We start from the raw sequence: 19,834 nt of genomic DNA, 5'->3' as shown, positions 1-19,834 counted from the left end.
GGAGTTGGTGTAATTCCAAAGGCCACCTCTTTAAAAAGCAGTACAGTTGTCTGTTGGTATCTTTGGGGAATTGGTTCCAAGACCCCCTGTGGATACCAAAATCTATGGATGCTCAAGTCCCTACTACACAACCTATCCATATCCTTTTGTACACTTAAAATCATCTCTAGATTACTTGCACTAATACAATGTAAATTATGCAGATAGTTACTATACTGTATTGTTTATTTGTATTCTTTTTGTTTTTGAGACAGGGTCTCACTTTGTTGCCCAGTCTGAAGTGCAGTGGTGTTGCACTATACTGAAGTATAGTGGCTCACTATAGCCCTAACTTCCCTGGGCTCAGGTGATTCTCCTACCTCAGCCTCCCAAGTAGCTGGTATTACAGGCGTGCCTCACCACGACTGGCTAATTTTTTATTTTATTTTTTGTTTTGTAGAGACAGGGTTTCACCATGTTGCCCAGGCTGGTCTCAAATTTCTGGGCTAAAAAATCTGCCTACCTCAGCCTCCCAAAGTACTGGGATTATAGGTGTGAGCCACCGTTCCCAGCCTAATTGTACTGTTAATTTTCACTTTTTTTTTTTTTCCAAAAATATTTTTGATTTATGGTTTGTTGAATCCATGAATGTGGAACCTGCAGTTACCAAGGGCCAACTGTTTATCCTTCCTCTTCTAAACAGCCATTTTTGTGGGGTTTGGGGATTGTCTGAGAACCAGATGGGCATTGGAGGGCAAAGGTGAGAAAAGGCTACCTTACATTACGGAAGAGGTAAATGGCCAGAAGTAACAGAAGAGGCCTCCAAAAACAAACTCATCACTGTTTTTGGTGAGCAAATCCTGTCTGTATTAGATACTATGCGAAGCTGGCTGCCAGGAAGACTGATTTGCAAACTTGTCAAGATATACTGACAGGTTGCAATACCACATGGGTCCCCACCAAATCCCTCTTCTGGAATTCTTGCTACTCAGGGCTGGTTAGTGACAACAAACTGTTCACATCAGACCTACAACAAACCACGTACTTCCTGACCCGGAACGTTCCTTCCCATCTCAGAAAAGAGGCCACAAGAAGGCCTGCTGTCTGAGCTGAGACTGTCAGCATAATGCTGGTGGCCAAAAGGTCCCCTTGAATGCTTTCCATCCAGGCAGCAGCACGGAGCATCCTCGGCTCAGGGCTGTGACCTTGGCTATTGATTAAAGAGGTCCACTGCCAACAGAACAGGGGCCATACTTCCTGTCTCAGATGTGTTGCTCTACTATGCCTCCCCATCCCAATCCTTTCTGCTCCCCACACACAGGTCTAATTCTAAGCCAGGATTTGCTTTACTTTCTGTGGTCAGAGAGCTGGACTACAATAGCTCACGGATTTGGTTTCAATTCTAGGCACTGTACCAAGGATAGAGTTGGAGACGCCCTCTCTGGCTACTGAAACTCTTAGCTTGCTTTTTTTTTTTTTTTCTAAGATGGAGTTTCACTCTTGTTGCCCAGGCTGGAGTGCAATGGTGTGATCTTGGCTCACCGCAACCTCTGCCTCCCGAGTTCGAGCGATTCTCCTGCCTCAGCCTCCGGAGTAGCTGGGATTACAGGCATCCGCCACCATGCCTGGCTAATTTTTGTATTTTTAGTAGAGATGGGGTTTCACCGTGTTGGCCAGGCTGATCTCGAACTCCTGACCTCAGGTGATCCACCCACCTCGGCCTCCCAAAACGCCAGGATTACAGGCGTGAGCCACTGTGCCCAGCCTGAAACTCTTAGCTTTCAATACCCACTGTCACTGACTGTCTGTGAGCTAAAGAATGATCCCAACATGTCCTGTTGTCTTCTTGGGTCTCAGTGAGGGTGAATGAGTCACTGTTTGCTCTGGGTTCTTCCTGGGAGCTAGACAAACACACGCAGGGAGGAGGAAGGCCGGGAAGTCCAATCAGGGCCAGCCTTTCCAGCGCGCTTCCACCTCACACCTGGCTTCCTCCACAGCATCTGAAAGCTGTGCTTCTGGGCCTGGCTCAACCACTTCCTCATGCTGAGACCTTCCAGGGCTCCCTGAATAGACCTGAGCTCTCTCAGTGGTCACGATGCTCTCTCCACAGAACTTGTGGCTCCGAACTTCCCAACTTCTAGGGACCATTCCCTTCAATAACATTCTTCTTTCATCTATCAGTGACATGGCTGCAGAGGATCAGACTAAAGATGCCTGGTGTCTCTGCAGCGCGGGAAAGAGCCACACCTGGCTCTTAGAGCCTTGCCTGAAAGATGTGGTTTCCACAGCAATTTTGGCTCCCTTTTGATTCGGAGGCATGCTTTCCCCTCCCTGGGTGATGATACTTGACTCTAATTACCATGATTACAGAAGGGACAGAGCTGGGGCCTTGTCAGGAGCCCCATAGTTGGCCAACAGGCCAGATGCCCCATAGTCTCAGCCCACCTCTCTTCCGCCCTGAGTTCCCTGCTTCTGTCCTTTAAGCTGACTCTGAGAAGCAGTGGACCTTCTGCCAGCACCTCCCCCTGCCCCATTTGTAGGGCTCGTTTATGAGGCCGGAAGTAAGCAAGCACCCCCTCATATCAACCTGGCACTTCACACCCCCCATGGTTATCAGTGGGGGTGCTGGCTGGCTGGCAGGCAGCCAGAGGCACAGCAGCAGCTTGGACAGAGTGCGGGTAGGGGAGCAGAGGAGGAGGGAGCGCCTCACTGCTAGGAAGGGCGGGGTGACTGCGTTATCAGCCCCTGGGATGGCTTTGTAGAGGGGCTGACTGGCCAGTTGTTTGTCTTCTTGCCTGTCCTAAGAATTCCTTCTTTTGGAGAGATGAGGATTTTTGAAGGCCTTAGTCTACTGCCAAGTGGGGTTTTAGTACCACCAAGAGATGCCCAAGGAACTTGTTCCTCTGTCTTTGTGCTTGGAGAGAGTGCTGAGGCAAAGACAATGGAGGAGAAATCAAGAGCAGTATTGAGAGCACAAAATGGGGTGCAGCTGCCTGTGCCTGGGACAAAGGCAGACAGCCACCTGTTTCAGAGGGAGGGCTGCAATCTTGGCCCAGCTGGCTGGCTGGATCCTGTGCCCTTGGGAATGGGTGTGCCAGGGAGCTGTATCACCCAGGGATAGGCAGCTGCCTATGAGAAACACAAGAACCCTGAGCTCCTACTTCCCTATTTGTTCTCCTCATTTGAGATGGGAGACGACTCATCGGTAGACTGCTTAAAAGACGTGAACGTGCTCACTGATCCCCTCATTCCCCTGTATCCATGCTGACCTGCTGAAATGTCTCAACACGATCTAAAGCTGCATTCTTTACCTGAGGTCTTAAAGAGTTACAAAAGTATGCGTGTGTTCTTGTGGCATATTTTTCTGTGGAAGACAGTACATTGCTTGCGTCAGAATTTTAAAGGGGTTTTTGAGTGAAAAGGGCTCTAGATAGGAAAGGGAGGAATTCTAGTTCTGTCATCAATCTGTTAGGAGGCCTCAGAGGAGTTTTAACTTCCCTAGGTGTCTATTGCTCACACACAGTCTTCCTTGCCTAAGCTTGGAAGAACTTCAGTCATGTCCATATCCAGTTTATACGGTACCCTTACATTTTGGGCCCTAAGGCTTGAGGCATTTGCCAACCTGACCCAAGAAGTCAGGACAAACAGTACCCCCAAAAAATGGGCTAGTTTTCTCTTAGTCCAACACAACTTGGTCTGTGACGGGACACTGTTCAATGTGTCCAATGCTAATGCCATGTTACTCAGGGAAGAGGCTTGAGTTCCTGGTGGGTAAGAGAGTTCCCCAGGCACCCCAAGATGGCTTAGGTCAGCTGAGACTCTGGGATGCTGGAGACAACACATGGGGAGAAAAGAGAAAACAGAAGCCAAAGTCAGCTTTGTGTTTGGCTGAGGTGACTATGACTGACACAAAGTAGGTAGGCTGGGGTTTCAGACATAAAAACCTCTGTGAGGCCACAACAAACTGGGTGTAGATTATTTTTGCAAGGGAGAGGACCAGAAATTTGGCTGGGACAAAAGTTAGTGGTGGAAGCCATAGACAAAACAACACTCCTGAGGAAAGAGGTCTCGGAGAAACAGGGAAAGACAGACTTGTAACTGAGGTGTAAGTAAGAGTAGAATCATAGTCCAGAATTCTGTGCCAGTTTTGGAAAAGATGCTTATTAGATTCCTCTTATGAACTGTTAAGAAAAGAGGTAAGACAATCAGTGTCACGTGCTTTGGGGAAAAGGAATATTTCAGGACAGATCCTGGGACTACGGACAGGCCAGAGAAAGGGCAGAAACTGAGAGACCCAAGAAGATAATGAAAATGCTCTCTGGACGCTTTGGACATGGTGAAAGATGTTCTCTGGAGCAAGTGGCTTGCAACACAAAACATTCTTGCAGCTCCAAGCGCAGCCTGACCAGGCTAGGCTTAGACAGTAGTCTGTCTTTGGGAGGGGCTCAAAAAATTCAAAATGGAATGCAAGAGCTGCCCTAAGAACCAGGTTTCCTTTCTCGTGGGCCACTGAGCTAACTCAGCCGATAAAGACCCAATCAGTAGTTCCCTACTAGGCCACAGAAGCTGACCCAAGTACATCCTTTAGGAGAAACTATCAAGGGTCCCATCAAAAGGCAACACGGACACTTCCCACTTCTGATAACCAGAGACCCTGCTGGAACTGTCACACCACACTCTGTGATCTGCAGAACACTCTGGGAAAAGACTCTGCACCAGGTAGAGGTTAACATGAGGACAGCCTGGAGGCAGAAGTGGCATTTAGTCGACTGGAACCTTGCAGCGTCCCACACAGCAATCAGCCTGATCTGCAGTGAAGCAGAGCTTCACACTCTCCACCTGGCTGGGGCTGGAAACTGATGACAGACCCGGCTGACTCCCAGGGTCTCTAGTGAATGAATGCCTGGAGAAACCCTGACCTCCATAAAGCCAGAGGAAGGGGAAGGGGTGTCATCAGGACTTCAGACACAAATCCCCTCCTACTCCCTACTTCAAGACCAGATAATAATTGCTTTGACTATAAATTGAGCTTTTCTTTTTTCTTTCTTTCTTTTTTTTTTTTTGAGACGGAATCTCACTCTGTCGCTAGGTTGGAGTGCAATGGCATGATCTCGGCTCACTGCAACCTCTGCCTCCCAGGTTCAAGCGATTCCCCTGCCTCAGCCTCCCGAGTAGCTGGGACTTACAGGCACATGCCACCACGCCCGGCTAACTTTGTATTTTAGTAGAGGCGGGGTTTTACCATGTTGACCAGATGGTCTCAATCTCCTGAGCTCGTGATGTGCCTGCCTCAGCCTATCAAAGTGCTGGGATTACAGGCGTGAGCCACCGTGCCCAGCCCCAAATTGAGCTTTTCAATCTGCTTTCACTAGTATAAGCTAGACTTCCAAGCAGAAAGGAAAACAGGCAAGACAGAATCCGGCTATTAGAGATCAGTGGCTTAACCATTTAGGGTTTCAACAATACCTATTTCCAATTCTTTTTAAGTTAGAGTCTATGGCATTTACTCAAATCCAAGACCAACTGTTGAATTTTTCTAATAGGGTTTAAAAAAGAATCTTTGATATCTATGCTTTTGACTGCAGAGAAACTTTAGTATCACTAGGAAACCAGAGAACAAGGGAAAACAAAGACAAAAAACTATTCCCTTTAGATTCAAGAAAACACGATCGGCCGGGCGCGGTGGCTCAAGCCTGTAATCCCAGCACTTTGGGAGGCCGAGACAGGCGGATCACGAGGTCAGGAGATCGAGACCATCCTGGCTAACACGGTGAAACCCCGTCTCTACTAAAAAAATACAAAAAACTAGCCGGGCGAGGTGGCGGGCGCCTGTAGTCCCAGCTACTCGGGAGGCTGAGGCAGGAGAATGGTCTAAACCCGGGAGGCGGAGCTTGCAGTGAGCTGAGATCCGGCCACTGCACCCCAGCCTGGGCGACAGAGCAAGACTCTGTCTCAAAAAAAAAAAAAAAAAAAAAGAAAACACGATCACTAAATCAGTCTCTGGATGAAATGTGAAATGGGGAGCTAATCCTACCAGCCCCTGTGGGAAGAGGGCCCTTTAAGGAGTGGCGCTGAGAATGAGGCAGGCTCTAGATGGATTGACATTTCCTATCTAAAAGACCCCAGTTGGTGAATACTGATTACCCCAGTCCTCAGGCCCAATGATCCCTCAACTCCCACACTTTAAGCCACTTACTCTGGTCGGCAGATCACCAGGTCTCCTTTGTTAGTACCATAGGCCAGGCCAAGCCCTGGCTCAGGCAGCCAACGGGCAGAGTTGATACTGACATGTCTCCGCTGGTCGGCAGGCATTGGGTAAAGGACGTTGAAAACTCTCTAGGTAGAGGAAAAGAGGGAAAAAAGAATGGCAGGAGAAACATTTTGTTACCAAGAATAACAAAATCCAGGGAGAAACAAATTACAGGGAGGAAAGGAGGTGGTGAGGCTGGGAACAGGAAGCCTCTTTTTTTTTTTTCTATATATATATTTTTTTATTATTATACTTTAAGTTCTAGGGTACATGTGCACAATGTGCAGGTTTGTTACATATGTATACATGTGCCATGTTGGTGTGCTGCACCTATTAACTCGTCATTTACATTAGGTATATCTCCTAATGCTATCGCTTCCCCATCCCCCTACCCCACGACAGGCCCCAGTGTGTGATGTTCCCCTTCCTGTGTCCAAGTGATCTCATTGTTCAATTCCCACCTATGAGTGAGAACATGCGGTGTTTGGTTTTCGAACAGGATGACTCTTAACTCATGCCTGAGAACTTGGGGCAGCAGGAGAGATGGGATTCTCTCATTTGTGGGGAGAGCTAGGTCTCTTTTAAGAAATACTAGGGGACTCTATGGCTCTAATAATGCGTTCTCCTTCGAGCCTTCTAGCTAACTTTGTTGCTTTTAAATTAACTCCCTGGAAAACCCCATAGAGCCCACCATACCAGGATGGACTGCCCATAACTTTCCTCTGACCAGGCCAACCAGTGAGCATCAGCCTTGGCTGGTAGTCCTGTTACCATGGAAATCACAGTGCTCTCACAGCAATGGGGAATTGGAGGTGATAGGGGGGCGGGAGGGAGTGATACCATCAGAGAACATTCTTAATTCATCTAATTAAAAGCAATGTTAAAACTGTTATTGTTAAGGATTCCTAAAAGGTGCATTAAGATGGAGGGAGCGCAGCAGAGGGGAATCGTGAACATTCAGGCACACAACTTGTTTCTAGCTTATATAAATCACCGTTAAATTGATTGTTTCTCTTTTTCCAAGCTAATATTTTCTGAGCGGCATATTTTCTGAGAACGTAGGGTTTGGGCTGAAGGTAAAATATGGCCTCACAGTCTCTTTGGCCACTCTCTGACATGTTTTAGAAGCAACGTAATCAGAGATAGGGGCAGGTCAGTGGAAGAATAAAAGATATGCGCTTTAGAGTTAATAAGACTTGGGTTTGAGTCCTGATGCCACTGCAAAACAAAATCTCTAGATCTCAACTTAGAACAAACACATACATTCAAATAATTTGGGAGATTAGAAGAGATGATGTATAAAATGCCTGCCATGGTGCAAGCTCCTAAATAGTAACTGCTATTATTGTAACCAGGAACCTGCATCTGAGTCTTCACAAACGGTCATCAGGGCCTATGAAAACGACAGGAAGCTGAAACTCTATAAACTGGAATTTATTTCCCTTCTTGCTTCCCCAGTTTTTAATCTATCAAATATGAACTCATTTCATCTGCCTTTACCTGCCCCTAGGGTTGACAGAAGGGGAAAAAAGAGAAAACAAATGAGCATGTGGTTTAGACAGTAATATTCATAAAATGAAATTAGAGTGGTACAATAATGATTATTTTTCTGGCTATCCTGATGAGGGATGAAGGTGGAAAGGGAGGAAGGCAGGGAGGGATGAGTCAGAACTAAGGGTCCACTCCATCTATGCAAACCAAGTGATAAGCAGCCCTGGATCTGCGAACACATGCTCACATGCCTTGGGTGCCTATCTGAAAGGCCTTGGACAGGACAGCCTCCAGAAGGGAGAAGACAGCAGCACGTGTCCTCAATTTACTGACCCACACACACATAGAATCTTGTTATTAGTAATTTTCCAGGTGTTGTGGTACTGAGAAACGTGCCCAGGTAGCTGATGGTTCTCTTCCAGAATGGCCTAGCTATGGTCCTGAGGTCAAATGGGCCTTTTACAGACATGGAATTGGTTCCAGTTTGAGGCACAGCACTGACTGCCCTGTGGCAGCTGCATTAGGAACCTCCTACACCCTTCCTGTAGGACTCAACTCCAAATGTAAGGAATTCATTAGGGCTCCTTAAATCTTTGCTCTAACTGAGGAGACTATTAAAAAAGAACCCAATGATGTTAATGAATTTCTCTGGTAGTCATCTGGAGTGTGGCTGCTTGGCCTTTGGATCATCTCCTCCTGGCTGGCAGGAGTCTCAAACAAATTCATGGCTGCTATTCTCCACTCAGCCTCACTGGTTGAATGGGCACGGAGATGGTAATACCACTCTTTCACCTTTGCCCCTAATCAATGTTTTGCCTCTAAATCAATCAATGAAGTGTGGTGCCTTTATTCTTTCTTATGGAGATCTTCACCTTCTCAGAAGATAACCAATAGTTTCTGTCCAACCTATAGACTTTGTGGTTAAATAGAACTTGCCATTTAACTTTTAACACTAAAAGGACAATGTGGATGTGATTAGACAATTGTGGCTGGGATCACTTAATCTGTTTAGTTTTCCTTCTCCAAAGGTCAGATGGTGTGAGCAGAGCACACCCAGAGTTAAGGAGGGATGAGAGTTAACTTCAATGGGTGCATGAGGGGAGCACCTTGGTTTTGAGCCTGTGGTAGCTCTACATGGGCCTCACAACCAAGTCTCCCCTAAAACTACAATAATTTATAATTGTAGGGAATGGCGAAAAAGGGCCAGAGAAAGTAGCCTTACAAGGAGGAGAATAAGAAGACTTTAGTAATCAGATGCTTAAGTTGCTGTGCTGGGTTTTTTAAATGGGGGTCTGAAACAGAAGAATAAAAGACCTCTTTCCTAGAAACGTTCCAGACCAGGAAGTAACAAACAAGCCTCTCATATGTCACAAATTTACCTTTTATCATTTACTGCTGCAGAGGGATTAACAAGCAAATATTATCTATTTGCTTCTTAGTATAGGAACTTCCTTTGGGGACAAAACCCTCACGACACCAATGTGACAGATGAACCCAGCTTAGGAGAGACAAGGTCACAGAGGGATTGGAGAGAAGTAATGAAATATTGAGACTCCCGGGTTGTTGCTAGCCACTTCCCAACTTCTGCAGCTGCAGGAATCATGGGGGCATCAATCTGTCCTCCAGTTATGGCACTCCCTCATGCTCGAGTCCTTAAACAGTGCCGAAAGGGCAGTTCTCAAGTGCACATCTCCTCCCATGTTCGGGTATTGGGCTAAATCCTGCTTTGTGGCAGGAAGCCATAAAATGCCACATAAAGATCACCAGCCTCCTGGATCCTGATAAGCACTTGCTTGCTTAGCACACTTTAGTGTGGTGTGGGAAGAAGGGAGATGAGGGCAAGACGTACAGAGGGGAGGAGGGCACAGAGGGTGCAGGATGGGACGTTAATCACTGATCCATAGGCTGAGAGATCATCTGGTCCAATCATCCTCATTTCACACATGCCCGAAACTAATGGACCCTTGAACAATGAGAATCTGGCCCATTTTGAAAAGCACCCAGAGATGTAGTGTCCACCCCTTTCCCTGGCCAAAGCTGAACAGCTCTCAGTCCACCTCGCTGAGGGGAAATATCTCTCACAATTAGCCCCATAGATGAGAGACTATCTGGACAAGTTTCTCAGTACTCACAGATGGTTACCTAGCTCTGCTAATCCCAAACTATTTATGGTTTTGGTCATCAGTCTTTCTAACCCAGAGACTGGGTGAGTTGTGAGTCCCCTTTTAGATTTCCATGGGGACTGACTCTGTAAACCCAAAGGTCATCAGTACTGACAAAGACAGTATAAGAGATGGCTCTGGTCTTCATGTACAGACACCCTAAAAACATCTCTAGTAAAGGTTTCCTTAATACTAGTCAGGTGCCCTGAAGCTCCCCATGGTATGTTCAGAACAAACCTTGGGTGGCCTGCTGAACACCCACCCTGTCCCCCACTCTTCTCTCTGACACAAGAGACATGCTGTGCAGCTACACCACCAAATTATATTACACTGGAGGGATTATCAGGAACAGGGGACCCTCTGTGGGGCTGAATACAAAACCCAGCTGCTGATTCATGATTGATGAGTCCTGGTTTCACCTGTCTCCACTACAGCTCTTCCCTGGTATATGACGAATGCTGACAGCAACCCCTCTTCCCAAGGTAGACTATTCTCATTTCTGTCTAACATCTATGAAGGGAAATAGAATCAATATGCTAGAAAGAAGAAATTTCTTAGAGTTAGTGCAGTCTCAGCATGTCAATAGGGAAAGAGTCTGGTTGCCAAGATATTTGTGGTTTTAAGGGAGTAGAAGATAATGATCGTTCCACTTCTGGTGTCCAAGACAATCTCTTGTACTGCTTGCCTCTCTACCCCTCGAACTCTAACTAATAGGAAGTGAGAGCAAAAGAAAACAGTTCAGATCAAAACTAAAAGTGTCTTGTTCCTTGTTCAAAGATAGACAGGAAAAGAATGAGAGGGAGCCAGGAGGTCAGTGGGAAACCTTCTTCTCCATCCTTTTAAAACGAAGAGGAAAAAGGTATTGCAGTCCTCAACAAGATGGTCATTTTTTTTTTCTTCCCCTACTGCATGCCAATAAAACTCAGACCAGTAGTTCAAGCAGCAAACGGCACTGTTCAGATCAGCCCAGATAAGAAGTTAAAAGAAAAACTTTGTGGTTATTTTGTTTACATTTGGGAATCTCATCATCTGTAAAGCTAAAACCTCACAGTGGTGGCCACAGGTCAAGTGCAGTTAGCAGATCTTCTTTAAGACAATGGAAGCTGGCTGGAGGAAGGGGACAATTGGAAACTGAGGCTAGAAGAGCTGTGAGAAAAGGTGCAAGGTGCAAGGTGCAAAGCAAGGGGGCTTTGAGGAAGAAAGGAACTGTGAAGAGGAAAAATGCCTTCTGGATAATGATGGGAATTAAGGAAGGCTTTAAGGTTTTAGTGAGGGTTACTAGAAGATAATCAACTGAGAAGAGGGAAAAATCAATAGAAAGCAGATGCTAAGAGACAGCTGACCTTTCCATTGGAAATGGATGGCTACACATCTCATCACAGGCTGAGAAATGCACATATCCTAGAGCGGCAGTGGGAGAGATACCTTGGCCATCTTTTTCTTCTTTTTCAGCTGTTGATCTGCTTAGATTAATGAATTATTGAGTTTCTTCACCCTTAGGAAAGTCTGATTGCTTTTTAAAAACTTTAATTTCTTGGCCGGGCACGGTGGCTCAAGCCTGTAATCCCAGCACTTTGGGAGGGCGAGACGGGCAGATCACGAGGTCAGGAGATCGAGACCATCCTGGCTAACACGGTGAAACCCCGTCTCTACTAAAAAATACAAAAAACTAGCCGGGCGAGGTGGCGGGCGCCTGTAGTCCCAGCTACTTGGGAGGCTGAGGCAGGAGAATGGCGTAAACCTGGGAGGCGGAGCTTGCAGTGAGCTGAGATTTGGCCACTGCACTCCAGCCCGGTCGACAGAGCAAGACTCCGTCTCAAAAAAAAAAAAAAAAAAAAGTAAAAATAAAAAAAATAAAAAATAGGCCGGGCGCGGTGGCTCAAGCCTGTAATCCCAGCACTTTGGGAGGCCGAGGCGGGTGGATCACGAGGTCAGGAGATCGAGACCATCCTGGCTAACACGGTGAAACCCCGTCTCTACTAAAAATACAAAAAACTAGCCGGGCGCGGTGGCGGGCGCCTGTAGTCCCAGCTACTCGGGAGGCTGAGGCAGGAGAATGGCGTAAACCCGGGAGGCGGAGCTTGCAGTGAGCTGAGATCCGGCCACTGCACTCCAGCCTGGGTGACAGAGCAAGACTCCGTCTCAAAAAAAAAAAAAAATAAAAATAAAAATAAAAATAAAAACTTTAATTTCTTTTACTCTCTCCAAACCTTTATATTCTATGTTGGAATTCAGAATTCACAGAACAGTGATGTAATTTTTATAATTTTTATTTTAATTTTTTTATTTTTTGAGATGGAGTCGCACTCTGTCGCCCAGGCTGGAGTGTAGTGGCATGATCTCGGTTCACTGCAAGCTCCGCCTCCCAGGTTCATGCCATTCTCCTGCCTCAGCCTCCTTAGTAGCTGGGACTACAGGCACCTGCCACCGTGCCTGGCTAATTTTTGTATTTTTAGTAGAGATGGGTTTCACCATCTTGGTCAGGACGGTCTCGATCTCCTGACCTTGTGATCTGCCCACCTCGGCCTCCCAAAGTGCTGGGATTACGGGCGTGAACCACCATGCCCGGCCAATTTTTATTATTTTTAAATTTTTACTGTTCTGACAGAGCAAGGCTAACTCACAGGCAGTGCACCCATTATTTTATTTTATTTTATTTTTTGAGATGGAGTTTTGCTCTTGTTGCCCAGGTTGGAGTACAGTGGCACGAAATTGGCTCACTGCAACCTCTGCCTCCTGGGTTCAAGCGATTCTCCTGCCTCAGCCTCCCGAGTAGCTGGGATTACAGGCATGCACCACCAACCCCAGTTAGTTTTGTAGTTTTGGTAGAGACGGGGTATCTCCATGTTGGTCAGGCTGGTCTTGAACTCCTGATCTCAGGTGATCCACCCGCCTCAGCCTCCCAAAGTACCGGGATTACAGGCATGAGCCACCGCGCCTGGCCAGTGCACCCAATTTTTAAAGTGATTATTAAAAAACCCAAATCATAGCTTTGTTTGGAAATTTTTTAAAAATCAAAATACCAAGTCACCTAACTCTCTCCCTTTGAAGCAGGAACAAGTCTGCCTAGATTGCACATATCCAAACGAAAGCTTTCTCCCAGCAGAAAAAAAGGGCAAACAGCAAACAGCGTTTTTTTTTTTGTTTTTTTTTTTAACTTGTTCAAATTTGTTGCCCTTTGTTACTATGTGTTACAATGTGCTGCCTTCAAGGCATTTCTAGGCAACTTCCTATGATTTGCTGAGTCCTGTAAACTTTGTCTTATTCATTTGTTCCTCAAGGAGAGGAACAAATTTATTTATTTTTCAATTGGCCCGCTGCTTTCCAAAGGCCACGCCTGGCCATTAGGATCAAAGCACAGACATTACTTCAGCTGAGGAATCTACTTCTGTGCTTAAAGAAATACTGAGGCATTCACAGCTTCCGGAATTCCCAGAAATTATACTTGCTGGGCGTGATGGCTCCTGCCTGTAGTGGCCAGCACTCTGGGCGGCCGAGATGGCAAGATCACCTGACGCCACGAGTTCGACCAACCTAGCCAACAAAGCAGGATCTGCATGTCTCCAAACAAATAGCCAGGCATGGTGGCAATACCTCTAATCCGAGCTACTTGGGAGGCTGAGGTGGGAGGATTGCTTAAGCCCAGTTATTAAAATTTACAGTGAGCTATGATCGTGCCACTGCATTCCAGCGTGGGTGAGATCCTGTCTCTTAAAAAAAATTTTAAACAAATAGGCTGGGCATGGTGGCTCATGCCTGTAATCCCAACACGTTGGGAGGCCGAGGTGGGTGAATCACAAGATCAGGTGTTCAAGACCAGCCTGACCAAGATGGTGAAACCCCATCTCTACTAAAAATACAAAAATTAGCCAGGCGCAGTAGCAGGTGCCTGTAATCCCAGCTACTCGGGAGGCTGAGGCAGGAGAATTGCTTGAACCTGGGCAGCAGAGGTTGCAGTGAGCTGCAATCACACCACTGCACTCCAGCCTGGGCAACAGAGTGAAACTCTATCTCAAAAAATAAATAAATAGAAAGAAAGCAATTACTCTGGTTTCCACATCTCTGGGCACAGAGCACAACATAAGTTCTTGAACTTCTGTGGCTTTCTACATCTCAAAGGAAATGGTCTAATGAGTTCTAGAGATTCACCTTGGATAAGAGTATGCTTCCATATATTTTGCTTGATCCATTTGTGTGTGTGTGTGTGTGTGTGTGTGTGTGTGTGTGTGTGTGTGTGTAAGTAGTAGTATTTCTCTGTTCAGGACAGGGATTATATTAAATACTTTCAGCTTTTACAAATGTATTAATTGATTTTCCTACCAATTCTTGAAAAAAAGGATGTTTTGCCTTTCACTTTTTAAACTATCTACTGGGAACCTCTCATCATGTCTCTGTGCTGAGACTAGAACCTGGAGAAATTCACTGATATTGGTTAGAATTGTGGAAACGAGGCCAGGTACGGTGACTCACGTCTATAATCCTAGCACTTTGGGAGGCCGAGGCAGGCGGATCACGAGGTCAGGAGTTCGAGACCAGCCTGACAAACATGGTGAATCCCTGTCTCTATACTAAAAATACAAAAATTAGCCAGGACGGTGGCATGCACCTGTAATCCCAGCTACTCGGGAGGCTGAGGCAGGCAAATCACTTGAACCCGGGAGGCAGAGGTTGAAATGAGCCAAGATAGTGCCATTGCACTCCAGTCTGTGCAACAAGAGCAAAACTCCGTCTCAAAAACAAAAAAGGAAAACATCGTGGAAATGAGTAAGATGCTCCTTATTTTCAGGACTATCTCATTAGTACCCTGATTCAATTAGGGCATACTGAGTAATGGGCTGTCACAGTGATAGTGATGGTGAGCAGGGTGCACATGTGAGAACATGCAGAGAAACCCAGGGCACATGAGATTTCAAAGTAACACACACTTAGGAAGCAAATGTTGCATGCCTCCCGCAGCTAAGCACAGTGAGGGCTGGGGAGATGGCAGTGAAAAGACCAGAAGAAGCCAGGCATCGCACATGGACACACTACAGAGGAAGGGACTACGTCCATTTTGTTCATAGACCAATGATAGGGGCTCAATACCTTTTTTTTGAGTGAATAGAATAAAATGCAGCATAGACTGCACTCTACTAAGAGGCCACGGAGGAAAGACACTGTCAGAGTTGGTGAATCTGTCATGGAAAAATTTCCTAAGTGAATGGCTTTGACTGCAGTTCTAGTGTTATTTTTAATTTTTTATCTTGCCCCCCCTCCCTTCTCTGACAAATCGCACCAGAGACACTTCTTACTTCTCCTATATCCCTTCCCCGCTTTCCTACAATGTTCTGAAGAAAAGAACTTTTTGAGGATAGATGCTTTGTGCCACATCTCAGAAGTCAACTTTAAGATAATTGCAGCGGAAGCAGCTTTTAATCAACTGACAGGCAGCTTTAAGAAAATTAATGAGGACAAAATCTTAGGAAGGAGTAAATCATTTTTGACAACAAAGACATCTCTCTTTTATCCCAATCTCCCCTTGAAGAAATAGTACCCTTCCAGCATACAAAAATAAAATATCATTATTTTTGGTATTTGCCACCCCCAAGTCCAGACAAGATTAAGAAAAGGCTCAGTTTCCTTAGATTTCTAGAGAATACTCCGGATTGAACTAGAATTCTAGGTCACTTTTGGAAATCAAACTTGTAGAATATAGGTAAGTACAGATGATTAGGTCTATATTATAAGTTCAATTCAAGGGCAGGGAAGGAGAGAGTCATAATAAAGTTTGTAGATTGAAGAATAAAGCTGGGACAAGTCAAAAGAGCCTATATTTGTGAAGTTATATAAATTCTGGTCAGTGCTGACAGCAGTGGGCACTCATCCTGACCCAGGATCTAAGCCACAACTATAGTTACCACTAATTGGAGAAGTCTGGATCCCAAGTTTTTTCTATGGTTCATTTTAATGAACTTATAATAATAATGATAATCATCATCAGCAGCAGCCATCATTAGTCTCTGTAAGGATGGCTACCCAATGGTATAAAAGAAAGCAAGCAACCTAATGTTTATTTTCAGAGATAGTAAGAGATAGAGCAAAAACAAAAGGGGAAAGGATCAAGATACATTGACAGGTGAGGTCTAGATGGAATCGCCCTACAGCCCATTGTTCCTTCTTAGCGCACAGTCATCCGGAAGGCTTGTTAAAACACACATGGCTGGGCCTCGCCCCCAGAGTTTCTGACTCAGCAGATCTCAAGTGGGGCTGAGAATCTGCATTTCTAATAAGTTCCCGAGATGCTGATGTGGTCCCCTGGGAGTACACACAGAACTGCGGCGCAATCAGATTTGGGTGGGCTGTAGGTCTATAAAAAATGGTAAAAGGCCAGGCACGGTGGCTCACGCCTGTAATCCCAGCACTTTGGGAGGCAGAGGGGGGCGGATCACCTGAGGTCAGGAGTTTGAGACCAGCCTGGCCAACATGGTGAAACCCTGTCTCTACAAAAAATACACAAATTAGCTGGGAGTGGTGGCAGGTACCTGTAGACCCAGCTAACTGGGAGGCTGAGGCAGGAAAATCACTTGAACCCAGGTGGCAGAGGCTGCAGTGAGCCAAGGTTGTGCCACTGCACTCCTGCCTGGGCAACAGAGGGAGACTCCATCTCAAAAAAAACCCACAAATCTGCTTTCCTTCCCTGCTGCCTGGGACCTGTTTAGGGTGAAGGGGAGGCATATTGCTAGCGCTCTAGAGGGAGAAGGGGTATAAAGGGATAGTCCACTATTGACCAGCAAAACTCTTAGGTCAAGAAAGGAAGAAAGAAGAAGGGGAATGGAGAGGGGAAGAGGAGAGGGAGAGAGATGGATACTTTCTTTTCAATGTGTCCTACGAACTATTGATTTGTCTAGGTAACACTCACTCAACCCTTGGCTATGGTTTTACCACACAGCCACAAAGAAAAAGCTTTCAATAAAATTGACCCTTAGGTATTGGAGGCTTTCCCTTAAAGACCACAATACTGTTCCATGGAGAGAGGGGAGCTAAACTGCATTCTATCCCAGAGCTTCCTCCTCAACCCAAGTCAAATGAAGGTGTCCTTAGTCATCCCTTCTGCCAATAAAACGACCCAAAAGAAAAGCAAACTACTCCTGGTGAGATTCAAGTTCCTAGTGCCTCTAGGATCTGCAGCAGTTAATTAGGCAATGAGGATCTTTTTCACTTCTTACTAAACCACTTAGGTGCCTACAATCCCCACTTATTGGGAGGTGGGGGTGGTCCGTGTTAATTCCAGTGCTGAAAGCACTAATCCTTATTCTTGCTTTCTAGCTCAAGATGACCTAGCTTTGCCCTCATGTCCCTGAACCTCCCTGCCCAGTTGCAGACTTCTGCCCCTATTCCTAAGTAACACAGCGTTTACTGAGATACAAACTAGAGGAACAATGTGGTATATGACTCTTTCCGGTTTCATTAGTAATTTTGTATTTTTGTTATTATGCTTTCACTTGGTTACAACCAAAGTTATTATACTGTGCAAGTTGCCACTATTTTAGAAAATTAATTGCAGTTCTCTGTACAATATTGTGCCTGGTTCCAATTAGAAAATGAAAGCCAAGAAGGAACACAAGCAGTTTAAGTGTTTTGAGAATTCAGCAAAACTTCAGCTCAGCAGTCTCTAAAAGCTTAACCTAAAAACAAAACAAAAATTAACAAAAAGCCCTCTCTGGCTCAAGTAGAAGGGAATCAGACAGAAAATAAGACTCTGAGTCATAGAGAGTAGCATATCCAGTCTGGAGGAATCGCAAATGGACAGTGGGAAGGGAGAGAGAAAATCTGTGCCCAGTCTTACTTTCCTGATGTACCCATCACTAAAATTGGGAGGACTAACACGGTAAAAAGAGAAGGGAAAGATCAAAAGGACCCTAGATCCTAGAAATAAGGACAAAAATTAAAATGACTCAACATAAAGAAAAGACTCCAGCACATACAGCTATTCAAGGGAGAAACCTGGAAAGCAGCAACAGCCGAGAAAAGATGGGAGGTGAGGCACACACAGCCAAAAAGCTGAGTTTGGTAGGAAATAGAAGACAAACACCACTGTGCCTGCAACATAATTAGCAAAGAATCAAAGCACCACGCACAAAACCACAATGGCAAGTAGAACTGAGACTGACTCTGCCTTGCTGAGGAGGCTGAGGGCAGACACCTAAAATGAAGGAAGGAAAGCTTGTTTTAAAAATACTAATCCTGGGTCCCTCTGCCTCCCATTCTTATTCTGAATTTAGGTCTGACACGGATCTGTATTTTAATAAGGACCCATCTAGTTCTAATGTAAGTTGTCCAAGAACCACAGTTTGGGAAGCACTGATCCAGAGGTCTGAAGAACTGCTTAGAGTAAGTGCATCAAGGCTAATAGCAATTAGCAATTCATTTTCAGAAGAGTTTTCATATGGGATTGTGTCAGAGATCATCTCTTGGGGAGAGATGTCACTTAGTGCCATCTTAAAATAAATCAATGCTCTGGAGGATGTTCTCCTGGGAATGTCTGTTGGCCCAACACATTTGCCTCTCTGAACATTACCACAGTGAATTCCAAGAGGTACCACCAAAGAGAAGGGGAATTCTGAGTAGCAAAGCTCTAGGACAGGCCCATCACCCATTAAAGCATTCTTTTATGGCCAGAGCTTGACATTAGAGATGGAGACACCACCTACACTTACCTGTGCAAAGAGGGAGATGCTGTACTGTCCCATTAAACCCTTGCTCCCTGTTCTCAGACAAAAATTCACTTCTTGCCTTAAATGGTGATACAGCACAGCTATCCAAAAAAGCTGGTGTCTTCCCTTCCACCAATCACTGAATTCAGGGACATTTGCTGAGTGATCTGGTGCCTTTGGATGTAAGGGGCAACCAAGACCTGGAAAACCAGAAATCTTTCTGTAGCATGGGGCTTTAAAGTCAGACTGGGTGGACATCAGATGGACCTAAACCTTGTTGAGATGCCTTGATCCTGTCTCTTGGGTGACAGGAACACTTCCCAAATGGGAACTTTCTAAGTACTTCAGCTCCCTTTCTTAGTGCTTGGTGGCAGATGGTACCTACTGAGAAACAAAAAAAGGCTCACTGGGCAGCCTGGCAGTAGCTCTAGTCACCAAGCATGCAGCTGCTGGCTAGCTGCCTTGAGCCCCTGGGCAGGACAGCCAGGGACTCACTGGATGACCACATCTCCTCAGCAGAGTTCTCTAGCCACATTCCCTGAACTGCCAGTCCCCTATGTGACAACGGATCCCACCACCTTGGCTTCTGCTTTGTAACTGTTTGTCTTCAGCCAGATGTTTCTGGCTACAGTGGAAAAGTGGAACTGTGCTAAGATGGAGGACTGGCAGGCTGTGTGCGGGAGTTGGGCAAGAGCCCTGGCTTATGAAACAGACTAGAGAGGTCTGTCAGAGCTACCCAGATCAGATCCTGTCTCTTAATGATTATAAACAATTATTCCACAATTAGGCCGCAAGGGTTAGAAGGGCAGCTGTTGGGACTGGGATTCCAGGTGGTGAAAAGCAGAGACCAGGTGCTTTTATCAGCCAAGTCTGTTTAAGAGAAGCAAAAGAAGAATATTTATTTATTTTTATTCATTTATTTATGTTTTTGAGATGGAGTTTCACTCTTGTTGCCCAGGCTGGAGTGCAATGGCACCATGTCGGCTCACCACAACCTCCGCCTCCTGGGCTTAAGCAATTCTCCTGCCTCAGCCTCCCGAGTAGCTGAGATTACAGGCATGCGCCACCACACCTGGCTAATTTTATATTTTTAGTAGAGACGGAGTTTCTCCATGTTGGTCAGGCTGGTCTCAAACTCCCGACCTCAGGTGATTCACCCACCTTGGCCTCCCAAAGTGCTGGGATTACAGGTGTGAGCCACTGTGCCCGGTCAGAAGAATATTTAAATGAAAACTCAACTTCCATCCTCAAACATCTAG

The 19,834-nt window shown here is 45.8% G+C and overlaps 1 protein-coding gene across 7 annotated transcripts in view; it reads right to left on the bottom strand.

The window, feature by feature from the left end:
- The window catches only part of LOC105471664 (autophagy and beclin 1 regulator 1), a 201,137-nt gene that overhangs the window by 16,292 nt on the left and 165,011 nt on the right, over positions 1-19,834 (bottom strand). For all 7 annotated transcript variants that reach the window (XM_011724288.2, XM_011724286.2, XM_071074730.1 and 4 more), the window contains one exon: positions 6,176-6,315. In XM_011724288.2, the coding sequence (XP_011722590.1) occupies positions 6,176-6,315 (140 nt within the window). The remainder of the gene's footprint in view (positions 1-6,175; positions 6,316-19,834) is intronic.

Source organism: Macaca nemestrina, chromosome 12, assembly GCF_043159975.1.
Source record: "Macaca nemestrina isolate mMacNem1 chromosome 12, mMacNem.hap1, whole genome shotgun sequence".
In the NCBI taxonomy this organism is placed as follows: Eukaryota; Metazoa; Chordata; class Mammalia; order Primates; family Cercopithecidae; genus Macaca; species Macaca nemestrina.
Note: the sequence above shows the minus strand (reverse complement) of the source record. Positions and strands in the feature narration are given on the sequence as shown.